Source organism: Pipra filicauda, unplaced genomic scaffold, assembly GCF_003945595.2.
Source record: "Pipra filicauda isolate LSUMZ 115617 unplaced genomic scaffold, ASM394559v2 scaffold277_size1012519_pilon, whole genome shotgun sequence".
Lineage (NCBI taxonomy): Eukaryota > Metazoa > Chordata > Aves > Passeriformes > Pipridae > Pipra > Pipra filicauda.
This window is the reverse complement of record NW_024104395.1, coordinates 880,129-898,904: the sequence shown is the minus strand read 5'-3', so window position 1 is coordinate 898,904 and position 18,776 is coordinate 880,129. Positions and strand designations below refer to the sequence as shown.

Genomic DNA, 18,776 nt, shown 5'->3' with positions numbered 1-18,776 from the left:
AGCCCAGGACACACGCAAGTTGATAAACCTGAGACCAATGAATTAGAAATCCTTCTTCCAGCTAAGTAGAATAGTTGCTCCTTTCCAAAATGCCCCAAACTCAGACTGCCTCTGTCTGAACACATAGGGCAGAGGAGGTTGTAAACTGGCTTTTTGATCTTTCACATGCTTCATTACCTGATTAAATACAACCCGAGGAAGGGGAGACATGCCAACTGTTAGTAAATGGGGTGGGGAGAACAAACTGGACTCCCAAGTCACGATGGTGTGCTGTCACAAAGACCTCTTTCAGAGAGACACTTCTCTCTAATCATGTAAATGCAAGCTACCTCTGGTGTTAGAAAACAAACAGAAAAAATGCTGCTTATCTGAAAATACAGACATCTTGCATCATTTTGACATTCTCCTTACAGATTCATTGCTACCTAAATTACTCCCTCCTGCCTTCTAAGGTGCAATTCCCTAATTTTTCTAAAATTAATTCTCTGTGTGCAATAAAATTACAGAGTGCAGTTTGTTTGTTTTTTTTTTCAAATACCTTAACAGAGGTGCAACTACATCATCATCTGCAATTATGTCACTTTCCGAATATTTTACATTTCTCATTTAATGACACTCACAGTATGCAATCAAAATGAAGAAAATATATGAATTATGGTTGTCTAAGAAAATTGTGTGTTCTTATTTAGAAGTGGCCTGATTTCAATTTGCCTTTATTTCACTTCCAAATTTTTAAAACTTCTTATTTTTCAGCCACATTGGATCATACTTTTATTATCTTCATTCTGTTGTTTTTTCTTCTTTATACCATAAAATGAACAACTGGTATCTTAAACCTTCCCTCTAAATATACAAGTCTTGCTGTAAATACAACAAATATAGTTGTTCTCAAATGATAGTTATTAAGATTCATCATAACTGTTCCTTCTACTCATGCTGTGCTTTACATCAAAGGTGAGTCTTTGCAAGGGGTTAGTACAATTAAAAAAAAAAAAGAAAATTAAGTCAATCTTTCCCTCTTTCCTAGCATTCCTTTCTATATAAACATCCATCATTAAATCCTGTTGCCTATTCTCTTAAATTGTCTCACTCATGTAATCACTAATCACACAGTCAGCATGTTTTTTTCTGTCAGTATTGTTTTTCTCTCTTCTTTAAACTGTGTTTGAAATTAAGGAACACAAAAAGATTGAAAAGAGTATTTAAAGCCAAGAATACTCTTCAATCTGATCATAACAAAGCAAATGAAATTTGGAATCAGTTCTTTTCTGCTTTATCTTCCACAACTCTCTGATTTATCTAGCTGCTTCTGAAAACAATGATGTTTAGATCAGTAAGAAATAAAAAATGTAGGAAACTGCCAAGGTCACTCTGCTTTTCAGACTGGGAAGCTACTGAAATTCAGTATTCATCCTCAAGTTTTTTAAAATAAATAAATCCTACCAGTTACACATACCATCATTCTCTTTCAAGACACAAGAATCATTGCTTCAGCAGCATATATCATGTTGCAAGTAGGGAAAGATTACTGGAAAAGTCTTCCTTGAGATGCAGTAGTTAGTCCTGCTGACTTCATTAAGGCCATCTTGCAAATTAAACAGTGGTCTCTACTACTATTAAGACCTCGCCTCTCAGAGAACATGTCCTACACTTCTGCTCCCTTACCAAACTTCCTGTGCAAGACCATTAAAACAATTTCTGAGGGATGCTGGGGTTTCTTTCTCAGCCCCAACTGGCTTCATCCCCCAGTCTAGCTCTAGGGAGGCCAACACACCAGAGGAAGCCCACAGCACAAGTGGATACTTGGCCACCAACTGATGAGCTTGCAGGACTGCACCTAGGGCACACAACTGGAAAGACTTACTTTCTTCTCAACTAGCAATGATAAAAAAAAGATTTCTCAAAAACTGAACTTTGGCTGAGGTGGGGTAAAAGAGATGCTCGGAAACTCAAAAGAATGTATTAAATATGAAAAAAGGATACACACATGAAATATTAAAGTTTAAAATATTTGCCTTGTTCAGCACAGATGAGAAGCTTTAATATTAGTCTGTTCCATCTGTTCCCATCTCTGTTCCCCAACTCTGAATGTACCAATGAGCTCCGCAAAACCCTCTGGGTCCAACTCACACCTGATAAACCCTCCCAACTCCAGCTATCAGCTCTGATAGAGCAGGAAAGTGAATTGCCATCTTTCAACGTCCAGTAAGGACATACCCACAAGAAAAAAATCACAGGCTTAGGGTAGTTTTCCTCTTGCTTTCTGAAGCTTGCTACTTCAGCATTTTCCTTGAATTACTGCTGTAGGTGTGATCACTTTAATACACTTCTGCCTGAGTCTTGGCAGTGAGTGAGCCTTTGCATCCTTTTGCCCTCTCCTCTTCCACTCAGGACAAAGCCAGGAACCTCTTCTCCAGTGTGTCACAGTTTTTCTTGCCTCCTGCAAAACTTTTCAGGAGAAGCACAAATGCTTTCACAGAGAATTCAAGGATCTTCACAGTAGGTTTTTGCTTTTTCTAGTTACCTACTCAGACCCTTTAAAGAATTTAATCTTCATATGTCAGTTTAAAAATAACCGTCACACCTCAAGAGTGATAACAGGTTTGATTGACACAAATTGACTGTTACCTGCTTTTCAAAGCTCTCAAGTACTCATAAATTGTTTGAAGCACAAAATGTGGTTCTCAGATCTCAGATTTATGAGCAATATGCAATAGTAAAAAAACCTCACTTGTGTTCTTTAGAATGAACTATCTTCAAGTCCAACTCACAGTCATTCTACCTTAAAAAACCTACCCTTTTCCTCAAACTGATAACATTTTAACAGATTTCCTTCAGCCTAAAATGAACTGCTTGGGTCTCCCTTACTATACACTGCACCTTCTTAAAATTTCATTTACCTCTCTGGCAAAGCGCTATCCTCCTCTCAAAGCTGCAATCTTTGATCTTTAAAGTACTGGCAAACAGTACATAAATAAATGCTGACAGATTAAGAAAAGCCAAGTTATGGACTGCTCTGAGTAAAACACATGAAAATCTCCTTACCTCCATAACTAAGTATTCTTTATTATTTTCAAAATAAGTATCTCGACCATTCCCCTTGGTAATCAAGGTATTTGTACAATTTTTGTAAATATTTATGAAAATGCATAATTTGCCTTAAAATCAAGCACTATAAGAACTTCCATAAAGTAAAGAAAAGGACAGAAGGACAGTCAACACATGTATATTTCCAAATAAATTTGGCACAAAAAGATGAATGGGCTCAACAGATATTAGTCACTACTGTTTTGCTATAGGTTATAAACTTTGCATTTTTAAATACATTACTTATTCGGCTTTTTTTCCCTTTACAGTTTACACTCTGGATGAGCCACACACATAAGAACAAGTCTAGTTTGAATACTGATAACGTATTATATTGAAATGTCCCTGCTGTTTCCTACCTGTTTGAGTGAGGTTTTAATTTGGGTTTGTCATTGATTTCTATTTACATATTTCTAAATTATATAGCATGTAAAGCAATAAACATGACTATATAGTATATGCAGCAGAACACTAAGTAGAGAAACTCCTGGTAACATTTCTAGCTACTACTTAGTCCCTATGTTTTTCTGCCAGGTTATGGTGATAAGACTCTCTGGTAGGGTTAAGGAAAAAAGAATAAAAGGCAAACTTACTTGATATAATAGGGCACTTTGTTATGTGAAACAGATCTCTGCCATGGAAACTGTACTGAGGCTGAGGAAATAAAGACAAGGTAGTTATGAGAAAGCACGTGTCAAATTTAAAAATCTAACTATCTTTTATTTATTTTATAATTAATATGGTTATAACAAATGGAAACAAAATTTCCCAGACTATTTTCAGTAATTAGAAAATTAGCAAAAGAAAACTATGGCAATCTATCAAGATGATTCCAGACATCTATTTGAAGTCACACTGGAAATAAAACAAATGTGGTGATTCTACTTCAAAGAAGGATAATAAATTCTAAGCAAGCAAGCTATCCATTCAGGGAAAACACAGACACTGGTTTTCCTACCTCTATGGAATTATTATCAGTTTATGCTTTGAAAATAAATTATTCCACTACTATAATTAACGCTCTGCAACAGGACAAAAAAGAAGAAATATCAATCTTATTTTTATTAGTTACAACCCTTATATAAGGGTTCCTATTTGCAACTCAAATAAATATTGATTACTTAGATATCATCCATAACATCAAGAAGCCTTCTGCACACTGAGTTGAAAAAGGCATGAAGTCAAACATGACACTACAACTATGCTTACCTAAAGATCTCAAGAGATAAAAGGTTAAAAAGTGTTCAGGCCAACAGGACTGCTGGTGGACAACTTATAAGCAGCTGCTTACTGAAAAAACCACAGGTACACATACCTACCAGAAATTACCAGACTAGTACCTGGGTAATTAGGGTTTATCATGGAAAAAACTCACTTCACTAAATTCACTATAGAACCAGAGATGGAAAGAACAGGTAGGAATAAATGATCATCACAATGGAATGAATTTATATTGCACACATATGGCAACACTTCTGAGACAGAGTGCCTACTCGTGAGTGCTAACACCCTTGTTTCAAAACTTGCTAAAATGAGACACAGCTTTGATCCACATTGCATCTCAAGTAATTAAACTCTCAATTAATGCAATTTTCTGCAAGCATGGCCCACTTTAGAGCCCATCCCTCTTTGGAAAAAAACGTCCATTTGACAGTAACAAGCTGTGTAAGTCCCATAGGCTGTTGCAGCTATAGAGAGAGGCAGGTCTCACCCTGCTACTGGCTGACTGCTTCCCGAGAGGTTTAATGGCTGTGACCTCACACAAAATTTCATGGTTTACAATTTAAGAAACATTCATGTACTGAAAGCACAGATTAACTGAGAAGAATATTTGGGAAACTACAGGAATAAAGTAAACCACATTATTTACTGGAAAAAATAGAGAAAATTCCATCTCAATATTTAAAGAAGAGAATAACATTTGCAATTAAGAGGTAGGCAGTTACCTGGTAGAGAAAAAAAAAAACTAATAAAGGCTAAATGCCCAAACAGAGGTAGCTAACTGAAAAATAATCCTTAAGCATTCATAATTCTGGGGGAAAAAAAAAAAATCAACAAGATAGGTAAAGGTGGCCATCACCTTTAGAGTTTCTTTCTCTAGTGTTGCCATTTCGCACCTATGGTGGCTCCTGTACTACGGTACTAATTATGTCAGCTAGAAAATTGCTCAACTACAATTTATATGCTAAAACAGATATTCTTCAACAACACAAATACGGAATAAAAAGTGTAATCAATTAAATTACTAACTACTATGGACCAAGTCACGCTCTACTTGTTTGGAAACAACCTTTGTAAAACATTGCCAGTTCTCTGCTGCATGAAGCTCTGGAAAATGAGACTACAACTGTTTTTTAAAAAGCAGTTTCCTGATGAAAACTGAACGTAGTAGTTATCAATTCTGGCACTCACTAGCAGGCCTCTTGGTATTAGTATGGCTGAGAGGTGCTTTGAGCAGGTCACTGAACACCTAGCTATTTTTCAGGGAACTTGTGGAGTCAGCACTCTGGGGATGTTCAAGGATTCATCTCAGAAGCATACAAAAACACAACAGAGAGAAGTGGATCGTCAACCTTGGAAAATAAATTAATTACAGAAGAAACAAGTTACTATTTCTAAGGCAGGAGACAGCAAAGCAATCCTTTTGCAAAGGATTCTTCACCTTCAGCTGTTTTAGGGATATATAAAATTTACTGCTCAGTAACTAACTTGCAAGGGGCTTACCTTCCATCTCACAAGCACTGAAAAAAAGTTCAACATACTCTTGCCTCCCAATGAAGGGAGAGGAAACAACAGCTCAGCAAAAAGAGGGATCATAGATTGTATTGGACTACTAATACTGCTTTACCTCAGCCTCCTCCCACAGAACATTTTAGGAAGGGCTAATATGTTGTTTGACAGTCTTCAAAAATATTTTGAAGCACTTTCTTAGTGATGGACTGCATGAATCCATCTAATTGGTGTTCTACAAACTCAAACAGCAGTATCAAATGCTGTATTGTGTCTTTTTAGTAGAGATGTTTCTAGCCACTGCAGAGATGAAATCACTGGACTAATGGGGTTGGAATCAGGGTGCTGGATAATGTCATCTAGGCTCCCATTCCTATGAAAGTTTCGACCAGATGATCTTTTGAACTCCATCCTTTTCAACCTGGGCTATTCTATGAATCTGATAAACAGATAGAGATAAGTGTTCTGCTAGCACAAATTACTGAGTAAATGATAACTGGGATCTCATCATATCATCATGACTAGGCTTCACGAATGAAGATTTGGGAAGGACTCTACCCACATTTGCTACAAGCACGCTGGTGGCTAAAGAGGCCAATGTGAGGTAGACAAATCCGGTTGCAAACTGGGATCTAGTCAGCTGACAATGGTGTGATGGCAAGTTATGTTCCCCTCTAAGGATTTGGAGGAAAAGTAACAGGTATGTGAGGTAAATGTAAAATAGATGTTGTCAGATGAGCACAGATAAAAACCTGCCCTCTAATTCAGAAGTGCAGTTTTGGAGATGAAGATTTGCACAAGACATACATATATATCAACTGCAGTTTTTGAAGTCTGAGATTGTCTTATTCAGACTACTACTCAACTTGTTCCTCACAGTTTGAAGTCATTTATTGCTGCTAAAAAGGTTTGAAAATTTTGATTTAGAATATGCAGTCTTGCAACCTGTCAGGATAAAACCTTTACTTTTCCAGATTTAATGACTTTTTTATGACTTTCCTTTTGAAGTTACTGCCCCCGGCTTTCATTTAACTGACTTTATAAAAAATTGTAGGTATAAGTTCTTTAACTCTGTTTACCTGAATCTCTAAAAAGAGTTTTGTTTATTTTTATTTTTTTAATAAGTTTTTGTTGTAGTTTGTGTGGGGAAAGAGGTTGTCTTTAACAAAGAGTTTAAATGGATAACTGCATATTATTTGCTTTTCAAAAACTGTGTTACTTGGCTATAGCTCTTTGTGGTATCTACCAACATGCATTCTGGAAGCTTTCCTTTTTTAACTTTTGCATGTAACAAAACGAATGTCTCCTTAAGCCTGGAGAAGATTCCCTAAGCATGGCTGTGGTATGCTGATATGGCACTGCATAGCCTCTTTGGACGTAACTCTATGAATGTTTAAACCAGCAAGAAAGCCATTTCATCACTCAGTCTTGTGAATGCAGTTTTTTATTGTGACATAGCTGTAAGTCAAATCAAGGAAATGATCCAGGTCAAGACAAAACCAGTCAACTTTTCCTGGCAAGTTTTACATGTGGACTCTTTGATTCTCCTCCTGCCCTGATCAGTCACCTGAATATTTGCAACGGTCCAGGTGAGGAAAGGTGAACAGAACAGCCTCAGCAGTGACACAGTAGTGAAGGAACTGACTGTCAAGGTTACGAGTTTGAGATTGGAAGAGCTACAAAACCACTGTGGCAACAGTACACTATACTTCTAATATGGCTTAAATTTAATTAACAAATAAATCATATACTTTTTAAAGTTGTTTGTTTGTTCTGTCAATTTAAGAACAGGACAAAGTGGCTCCAGGAATTGCTATTTTACATAACAGCTGTAATATTTTATATACATTGCATCTTGTTTATTGAAAAACTAATTGTCAATTTAAAATAAGAACACGGTTGTCACATAAGTCAAGAAAGGAAATCAAGAATCATTTATTGTTTTAAATTATATTAGCTGTTTAGCTATACATTGACATACAGTACTTCAGAATCTCTGGGAAAGAACTGCTCATTGTCATGCTGACTTCTCAACTCCTGCAATGATTTTATTTTTATTACTGAAGCCCTCAGTTAAAAATTGGAGAAGTGACCGGGTTAACACTTTGTCTTATTAGCCCTGATGACAGCAGGTAGGCTAGAACATTGGAAAAAAATCAACATGGATCTTGATATCACAACCTATTTATTTGTAGCAAATTATGTCAAATCTGCTTTTCCCCTCTTAGTATATGGGAGATCACAGGCTTATACCTCTAAAATTTTCATTAAATAGAAAAAGATGGAAGGATAGGTCTTGAGAAAGTGATGCACATTTGCTTTCCTCAGCCCTTTATCTGAAGTTCCAGAAATGTATGACATGAAGTCTTTAATTTAAAAAAAAAAAAAATCCAGGCAGTTCTTCCTTTGTGTCATCCCAGCAAGAGCAGAAGCAAAAGGAAATGGAGGAAAGAGCTGGCAGAGGATGAGAAGATGTGCTTATGAACAAGCAAAGATTCTGGAACAGTCACAGGTTAGACACTGCAGCAGAGGACAAAGAATAAAACAACCAGGGCACAACAGTATCTCAGAAAGGTGGTACAGTGGGAAGCACACTAGTGAGATTGTCAGTGCAGTTATGAAGATGAAACACCCCCACAAAAACACAGAGGTAGATAATATGGAAGAAGAACTTCTTCAAGCCACAGGGAAAACTGGAGTAAAGATCAGTTAGTCTTTAAGAAAGCCATCATATCTCTTGTGTCGATTAATTCAAAGAACTTACTGGAAAGAAAGTGTTGGGATGCAGGCCCAAAATCTCGGTGTGCCTCCTGTAACTGTTTAAGGCGATCCTCTACAGACACCTACATATAAACACACATACACAAAATTTACATTGGCATTTACTTTGCAACACCAAGACCATGATAAGAAGACCACTTGTTTAAATTCATTTTTAGTGAAATTAATTTGTGTGTGTCATAGCTCTCATTTGACATCCATCTATTCACAGCTACATTTTTTTTTCCAGTTGCTTAATGAAAATCCTGTTCGTATCTTGCAGCGTTCTTGTGTGAGAACTGTAGATCAATAACAAACAAAAGTAGTTTCACGGTGACTATAGCCTACTGCTGAAGTTTCTGACCTCCTCCCAACCCTTCTGTTGTCCACATTTCCATAGTCAGCAGGTCTCAGTTTGATTTTATTGATCTCACAGCTGCCTTGTCAGCACAGAACCATTTTGGAAAATACAGCTTCACTTGCTGACATGACTCCACCCCCAGTTTATTAATTGAAACTGCACTAGCACACCCAGCAGTAGTTTGGTTGCTTGGTTAACTCAGTTTGAGAAGAAAGGAAAGGTCTGATATGACACATTAATAGCTTTGCCTCTCAGGAGTGACTTATTCAAAACTACTGGCCCAGGAACTGGTGCCCAGGTTTTGAAAATTAATTCCTGCTACCCTCACTAGAAGTGTGATAAGTATTTCCTACAAAATAAAAAAGTGAGAAACTTCAAAATTGATACATGAATTTTTAACTGATGTAAGAAACTTCATTAAATCATTCACTTCGAAACTATGTACGAGTTTCAACTGTAATCAGGCACATTGATTTACCTTTCTCAGACCATTTAAGCACAATAATCATAACTATGCAATACGAATCTCTCTCATAGCATATCCTCTTCTGTTTTGTAATGCTAAATTGCTATTGCTCATACCTTGTTATAGCTCTACTAATATTTAAGACACTTAAAGTGAAATTCCCTAGAGAAAGTGAACGTTCAAAGACAAAATAAAATAGCTTTCCACAAGCTGGAAACACAACAGAAGTATTTATACCGGTTTTTGGTAACACAGATTTATGTAATAAAATATACTGCTATAAGATATACAAAAAAAGTATGCAGCAATAGTTCCCACTAGTCTCCAGAGTTTAATGCAGTTTCCTGTGTGAATAACCTGCTGAAATAGCTTGAAAGGAAAAGCTTTTGGTTAATCTGCTGAAGGAAAGACATCTTTTTGTTGCTTTGGTACCAACAGAGTAACACCTTAGCAATAGAAGTAATGGAACAAATGGTAATAACACATCAGAGAAGAGAAGAGAAAGGACAGAGAAAAAGAAACATCCCTCCCCACACACCTACTGTACATATTCAGAAGAATACCTGTAAAAGTTTCCAACGCATATTAAGATCATCCAGTTGACGAGACATCTTTAAGGATGGATAAAGGTCAAGTGGAGACAGCTGACTGGACAAATCATTCACTGTTTTAACTTTTAAGTTGATGGGAGCAATTTCGTCTCTAAAAGCCTTAAAGGGTAAGAAACATACACTTATGTTCAAGGGACATGTGAGCAGCACAAAAGCCACAATAAACTCAACATGGTTCTGACCTGCCCAACACGGAAGTTTATGCTGAACAACTGGACACAAGTCAGTTCTCGGCAAAAAAAGTTCCCTCACTTCATTGTTCTTACTATATCATTCATATCCATCTTTACAGAAAAACAGTATGAAAAAACAGTTGCTCAAATGCCCATAAGCAAATTGTGCCCCTAAAACAATTTAAATTATTTTTTTAGTGGTGCCATATGGTTTTAGAGCATTTCATCACAAAAGAAAATACACAATGCTATATTAGGAGCTTTAGCAGCATACAGCCTGCCAAGTGTTCTTAAGAAAAAATGTGTTCAGTAGCTATAGCTTTCCAGTATTAAGCAGCTAACAAAAATTCAATTTAAAAACTATTATTGAATTAGCAAAGCATGAAGGAATTTGTCTTCTAAGGAAAAGGAGTACAATGTTTTACCTGATTAGAACCACAGAGTGAAACTATTACAAATGACTAAAAAGAAGTAAAAGCTTTATTGAATCAAATAGAACTAAATACAGTATTAAGGTAAAATTGATGCAAGTTTTAGTTACAGTTAAAAAGATGCATCAAATGTCTTTTTTGCTGTGAGCAGTTAAGTGTTCAATCCTATAAACAGCTTGATTGAACATCATGAAACATGCCAAAACCAACTGTTAAAAAAGAATTTTCTTTGGATAATTCAATTATTTACCTCCCTTCAAAAATCACTCTCATCAGACCCAGGAACAGAAGGAACATACAGGCAAGAAAGAAGCACTGGGCTTCTGGACAGCCAGCAGGCCCCTATTAGTTCAGCAGATTTTCAGTTTTTCCACAGCAATGAAAATCTGAAAGACGTTACTTTACTCTACAGAAAAAGCCATTGAGATATGACAAATCACTTCTTAACATGAGAACAAGGAGCTATTCAGCATTAGCATCTTATTTCTTGCTTTAGTATCTATATTAAGATATAAGAGGGAGAGGAAGACATTCATCATTCTTCTCACATCAACAGCAGTCTGGATATAACTCAGCTTTGACTGTCTTTGTTTTAAGGATTCTGGTTCCATTAACCTTGGAAGTAACAACAAAATTTTGAGAATGAGGATGCTTACATTGATATATGTGAAATAATGCAGCCCTGGGAGACCACAGGCTATATACACATAGAGAAAATATCTGCAGAAACCTGGTCACAGTGCGTGGCCTTTCATTCTTCTCATACAAGCATCCCAAGCAGAAGACATGGATGGTCAGGTCTTCTAATGCTTTGCCATATTCACCCTTAAGCTTAAAAACTGAAAAGTTGTGTTTGTGAAACAGAAGTGATAGGTGCTAAATTTGCCCCAAACAGCAATTTTCTCTACCTACATGTGCATACCCACATGCTCTCCTGGAATCCCTGATATTCAGGCACTTCCCTAAGCACTGTACTGTTTCCAGCCAGCTTTCCTGGATGATAGTTATCAGAAGATATCCCTTCTTTGGGGAGCTCTGCATTACGGGGTCCCTACCCAACCCATGAAGTTAAGCAGGGGAGGGCTACTACCCATCACGAGCAGCTATGCCTTGCGATGCTGAGCCCTGCATGGGTGGCCTGGAACCCGAGCAGCAAGAAAGTCATAGAGTAGTACGTGTTCTTCACTTTGAAATAATCCTGATGAGAAGCCAGGCTAAAGTAAAAGCAAGTGCAAATAGTCAGTCATACGAACTAAAATAGGTAATAAATGTGTGAGCTTTATGAAAGTTAAGAAACAAATTAAAACTACGAATACATTTCTGTATGACTGAAAAAGTTCTAAATGTTTTCCTAACAAGAAAGGTATACATGATGGTCAAACAGATCTGATGGTTCACCACTACAAAAAGAAGGGGAGATACTGTCAACTGCTGGAATGACAATTGACTCAGCTCATTCATACTCCAGTGCCTGGGCACAGCTCCAAGCAAACCCAAGGCCTAACTACAGATTAGACAGTATTTAGAGGAGGAAAATATTCAATAGAACACATTTTTTTCATTTAATGAATGTTATATTCTGTACACACCTGTAGCTTGCTGATCACATGTGCTTATGCAACCCCAGCCAACAGAGTCAATGTGGCACAGCACTGGACTTTGAGACCTCAGATATGGTCTTTAAAGAGCACTTTATACCGCACATGACAATTTAAGTACACAGTGTGTATATATCTAATGTGACTAGAGGCAGTAGAATGAAGAGGCCTGACACACACACGGGCTAAATATTTCCCAGGAGTTCCACACTTACTGTAGTTTTCTCAATGTGATCTGGTAACGAATCTATGAGCAAGTCTCCTACAGGTTTCCAGCCATTCCTCACATTTTCGGCCTCCTTCAAATCAGCATCAAGGTCATCCATGGCACACTGCAGGTCCTTCAGTTTTTCTAATGCTTTGTCCACTTGCTTCTGCCAGATAGTGGCGCTGGCATTTAGGTTCTCCCACTTCTCTTTTACCTCTGATGACTGTTTACGCATAGCTTTGGCCATCCTCATGGCTTTCTCCTCAGGGGTCAATTCTGCAAAGGGAAAGAAGAGTTACACTGTTTCCTTCTTATTCATGTCCAGTTAAACAGACAGTGAGCCTGAGATAGGCGCTCAAGACAGTCAGTAAGTCCAGTGTCAACTGACAATTTATTTCAGCAGGTATAACGTAGAAGAAAGTCTACCTTGTCATAACTGAAATAAACCTCAGTCACTCCAACTGACAAAACAAAGCTTGATCAGAAGACAGGAAACTATTCCTGACTTCCATATATTATGATATGCACAAAGCAAAAGCAGCTTACTTCTGGTTTGTCATTTTTGGAGGCACAGAGGAAGGAAATAAAAGGTCTTTTTTCCCCTACTGAAAACTGCCATAGGGAATCTGTGGACCATGTAGAACGAGCAAGAACAGTGCTTTGTTCCTGGATCATTTACCATCACTTTCACCCTACTACCAGGATGTCTCTTAAAATCAACCAGCAAAATCCAAGGTCTACTGAGTATCATGTGGGGAGTGGTCCTGCAGCTCTACATCCATTTTTCTGTGTTAATACCAAAGTCCTAAAGGGCTGGTTAAAATAGGTTTTCCAAACCTAAAAAGGTTCAGTGAAGCTATTGACTGAAAAAGAGTCAAGCTTATGGTTCACTATTACTGACAAATTTCAGGCTTCTGTGTCTAGATAGCACACACCTCAGCAACCATGAAAATGCCATTCAAATTACAAAGATCACCTGCCACTGGTCTTTGCAATAAGCAAAACTATAACAGGCACACACACAACCTCCTCAGGACATAGTCACTGGAGATGATACTGATTATTTCAGTCAAATGCTTATATTGAAATCTCCAGTCCCCGGTAAGTCTGCAAGACATCAGGCAGAACTCTACACCAGACCTCTCTGACAACAAGAACTGACAAACCCATCAGCTGGTGACTTCTCTGGCCTCCACAAGAGGTGATTTCTGTGTATCAGTCACGTAGTCTATCAATGAGAGAACATGATGTCTTTTCTGGGTCTTCAGTTTGAGACAGAGCAAGACCCAGACAGCCAGAAAGCTAAAAGAAAACCCTAAAACATCCCCAGCAGAGGGATCTGGATAGACTGGAGAGATGGGCTGATTCCAATGGGATGAAGTTCAATAAAGCCAAGTGCCGGGTCCTGCACTTTGGCCACAACAACCCCATGCAGCGCTACAGGCTGGGCACAGAGTGGCTGGAAAGCAGCCAGGCAGAAAGGGACCTGGGGGTACTAATTGACAGGAAGCTCAACATGAGCCAACAGTGTGCCCAGGTGGCCAAGAAGGCCAATGGGATCTTGTCCTGTATCAAAAATAGCGTGGCCAGCAGGAGCAGGGAAGTGATCCTTCCCCTGTACTCTGCGTTGGTGAGGCCACACCTTGAGTATTGTGTTCAGTTCTGGGCCCCTCAGTTCAGAAAGGATATTGAGGTGCTGGAGCGGGTCCAGAGAAGAGCAACAAGGCTGGGGAAGGGACTGGAGCATAAGTCCTATGGGGAGAGGCTGAGGGAGCTGGGGTTGTTTAGCCTGGAGAAGAGGAGGCTCAGAGGTGACCTCATCGCCGTCTATAACTACCTGAAGGGAAGTTCTAGCCAGGTGGGGGTTGGTCTCTTCTCTCAGGCACTCAGCAATAGGACAAGGGGGCACGGGCTTAAGCTCCGCCAGGGGAAATTTAAGTTGGATATCAGGAGAAAATTCTTTACAGAGAGAGTAATCAGGCATTGGAATGGGCTGCCCAGAGAGGTGGTGGATTCACCGTCCCTGGAGATTTTTAAACGCAGATTGGACGTGGCACTGAGTGCCATGATCTAGTAAATGGACTGGATTTGGACCAAGGGTTGGACTCGATGATCTCGGAGGTCTTTTCCAACCCAATCGATTCTATGATTCTATGATTCTACTGTCTACTGCTCAGAGGGTACTTTCTGAAAAAAGTCATAGGGAGCTTCCTTCATCAGGGAAGAGTTGCTTCAGTAATGACAAAAAAAACAGCCAGTCTCATAGGATTCCCCTTCTACATAAGAGCCTTGTAGCCTCTGCAGGCACAGAAGCAGGCAGAGAAGCAAGCAGAGGAAAATCTATACAATGCAAAAAACCAGAAAGCAAAAGAGGGGGGAGAGATGTGACATACACTGAAACTAAGCTATTTGGCCTTCTCTTCAGTCCTACATAAAACCTTTGGTAAAGGTTTATCACAGTATTCTTGTGATCAAAATTTAAGTGTTACCTACAAATAAATCATACATAATCACACAAAGATGAAAGTACCACTTCTGTCAGAAGTCAGACACATACAATCTTCCACTTACTGATAGACTGTCTTTAAAATCATTATAAGCTTGGACTTGCTAATGTAGTGGAAGAGCGTGAGGGGACAACATACAAAAATGGTGTGGGAAAAAACTTTTTGCTTTACAAAGACTAGATGAATGTCAAAGTAAATGCACACTTATGGTTGAAAAAGTTACCTTACTATGTCTCTGGCGATGCAACTATTGTTCCATAGCACACAATACAGAAAAGTATACTGCAAGTAATTAATACAAAATGAAAACTAGAATACATTCAATTTGTTGTTTAGAAGGGCAGGCACATTTTCCCCAGATATAAAAGTAATAAGGAGTTGTTTGGATTGAAATCAGAGTTTCTGCCCACCAATTCTACATACTTGGTCTGGTTTTTCTTTTAAAGTTTTTTCAAATCTTGTTAGCCCATATTATTCTTGATAAATGCTAGACTACAAATACTAGAAGAGTAATCAACAACACAACCCAACTGCCATCTGAAAAAACCAACCAACCAAGCAAAACGCAACCCAAAATGCACATTTTGCATTATAATTGTTGATGTAGGGAGGAGAGGGCATTGCACAAGGGATCTTGCTGAAAAGTGGTTATGTAGGAGAAACAACGTACAAGGAATGGTAACCAGAGCAGACTGGAAGGCAAGGGCAATCAACAAGAGCCAGCATCACCAAAGAAGGGAGATAGACACCGAGGCTGCAGGTTGCGGTGCATGTTTTCACCTCAAAAGAGAGAGCCATTTGAAGAAAGAGTGCAGCTGAGTGGTACAAAAGATATTTTGAGCTTAACAAGATATTTCAGTGACTTGTTGGGTGTCATAAGGTATCACTTGAGAGCACTGCCTATGTGTACTTTGCCTGCAAAAGTAGAGATTATAGCCAGGCTTAGGGACACCACAATGGAAAGCAGGTGTTTCAGAAGAGGAACTTGGGGTGAAATAGTTTTGAAAAAACTATCTAGTGCTTAACTAGATGCAAATAGATATGAACTATGTATGTAGCTCTGGGATCTAAAGACATGGCAGTAACCTACAATTTGCAATACTGACAGATTAGAATAAAGATGAAGACCAAAGCTATGCTGTGATAAATTGCACCTTGTCTCTGGATTTACAGAATTTCCCAGTAGAATAAGCTACATCATAGAGCAATACAATTCTGAAATGATCTCTACCCCAAGCTTTGCAACCTATTTTAGAAAAATGAACAGAAATAAAGCTGAAGCTCTATGCAAAATCCCCTTTTAGAAAAAAATTTGCTTATGTAGAGACATTAAAGAGGTTGTTACCACAAGTAATTCTGGAATTACTCACCTTTGAGAATAATAATATAACAATAATGGATGAATGAATGAGAATCCACTTCAGTGCAGTAACAAAGGAACTCTGAACACAAGCTGTACCTAGTGGCAAAGTCTAGTATCATAGGTTATCTCACAGGTTGAGGTATCCTATGATACAGCTATAGGTTGAGGACAACCAGACCACAGGTGTAAAAGCTGCAAGATAATAAATGAGGATTAGGGAGCACCTAGAGATGGGATCCTTTACACAAGGTAAGGGAATACTGAGCTTCATTGAAAGGGGACAGAAAATTGCAGACCCAGTAGAGAAAGCCTCCTCTGTTGGTATCTTGAGTATCTGGCTACAGGGGACATTATACCCAGAAACTGGACTAAGTGGAAGTTAGATACATGCAAAGCTGCAATCTGCCATTTTTATCCAACATCATGCAGTTGTATCATCCTTTACCTGTTATCAGAGCCAAAACCTACCAATTCTGCATAAAAGAGTAAAATGTTGCAAGGCCTGAACAGTTCTAAGCTAGATTATTAGCTAGTCTTTTTAAAAGATCAGTCACTTGACAAAGAACACGCAGAAAGCTTTAGTAAGAGCTGAAAACCTTGCAAAACTCTTCAGCTGGCCTTAAAGATACTGACAACAGATTCAGTGAGTGTCTCTTGCTCTCATGGAAGCAATAAGAAAAAATGTGGCTATAGCAATAAATAGATTGGATATGGCACTTGGAGACATGGTTCAGAGGTGACTATGGTGGTGCTATGTTAACTGTTGGACTAGATGACCTTGAAGGTCTCTTCCATGCTTGGTGATTCTGGGATTAGAAGAGGGGAACAATAGCCTGACTTTATTTGTATGGCCAGCTAAAACAAGGCAGCTTTACTCATGACAGACTAGTCTCTTATTTTTGGAGGGGAAAAAGATTCGAGAATGACTGGGGTGATACAAGTATCCCAGCAGAACTGAAAACCTAAATATGTTTTAAAACCATTTGTCAAATCGGTGTCACTGTGCAAGGATATCTACCACATACTGTATTTGAAAAATATTAATTCATTGCAAGACTGCTTTATTTTACAAAAGCCTTGGAAGTGCTTGTAAACTTGCCCTAAAAAGACATTTGCGAGGAAAATAAAGCAAAATATGTGCCTTTATGAGCTATAAAACCATTCAGCATATATTCATTTAAGAGAAATATATTCTGTATAACTACATGTTTTCCACCATGAAAACCAAACTTATTAATGAGCAACACATTACTTTTTTTCAAGTAGAGACCACTTTCTTCGAGATACTGCATAGCAAGGTCACATAGCATAAACTGTAAATCTCAAAAAAAATTGTCTTAACAGGAAGAGTTTTCTTCTCTTAGTTTGGAGTTCATTTAACCAGTCTGTCATTACACACACTGGTAGACAGAATTCCTTTTTGCTGTGAAAAAATTCTACATAGTAGTTTTTGCTCTTTTGTTCCTACTTAATACAAAAAGTCTTTTCAATGATCAACTTGATCAGCTTCCCCCCTCCTTTTTTTAATGGTACTTGTTACATATGTTCACTTCAGCAGCTGCTCAGAAAGTAAGAACAGCCTATATTCACTTTGTTAATCAAAGAGGAAAGACAGTAACTGACCTTGTGGTAAGGGAAAAAGAGCAAAAAAAAGCGCCTGCTTTTGTAGTGGGGGGGGGGGAAATCTTGATTTTAATAAGCATTTTTTGTCACAAAGCACCAACAGATTTTCTGTGTCTCTAGCAAAGACCAAGTGCTATAGAAGGAAAACTTTCACGCCTGAATTTTATAGCATATAGCTTCCCTGCATGCCTACATATATGGAGAATACAAGTGAAGAAAATTCTTCTTGTTAAGAATTTATTTTAGACTTCTTAAAACAATTTGGCTCTAGCAGATTTCATTTTAAGCAACTGTGCTTGATCCTTATTATATGGCCTTGAACTAGTGATGCATCCTACCAAAATTACATTAATTTCCTTTCGCTTTTGATATAGTCTTAATAAAATATAGTGGAACTGGAGATGATTTCATGTCCCTTCCCTCTGCCATTATGTCAAATGTTGTGTCTTCCTTGGTTCAACTGATCTTTGCAGCAAAAAACAATGGGTGACACAGCACTGCAATCACATTATCAAAACTTTCAGAGTATTTGAATAGGCACAATGGCACTGTCATATTCCTAAGCAGAACCACCAAAAGCAGCGCTGTCATTGCATCATGAAGTCTTTAGCACTGCTCCAGAGAAAGTATTCTTTGGGCTTCTAACAGTTTTGACAGAAAACTTAGTTCTGATGGGATGGCAATAGGAAGTTTAAAGAATAAGCACCAACTGGTTAATGTGGAAATGCAGCAATCACACTCCAAGCGCCCAACCATCCAAGCACAACTCATATGTTGCCTTTTCCTCCTATTCAAATATCTATTGCATATTTAGTTAAAACAAGGAAAGAGCACAGTCATTTGCATTTTTGCCCGTTT

The 18,776-nt window shown here is 38.1% G+C and overlaps 1 protein-coding gene across 2 annotated transcripts in view; it reads right to left on the bottom strand.

The window, feature by feature from the left end:
• UTRN (utrophin) overlaps window positions 1–18,776 on the bottom strand; it is a 365,977-nt gene that overhangs the window by 71,197 nt on the left and 276,004 nt on the right. For both annotated transcript variants that reach the window (XM_039382610.1, XM_039382611.1), the window contains 4 exons: window positions 12,433–12,701; window positions 9,968–10,114; window positions 8,582–8,660; window positions 3,681–3,741 (listed from right to left, as the gene is read on the bottom strand). In XM_039382610.1, coding sequence (XP_039238544.1) covers window positions 3,681–3,741; window positions 8,582–8,660; window positions 9,968–10,114; window positions 12,433–12,701 — 556 coding nt within the window. The remainder of the gene's footprint in view (window positions 1–3,680; window positions 3,742–8,581; window positions 8,661–9,967; window positions 10,115–12,432; window positions 12,702–18,776) is intronic.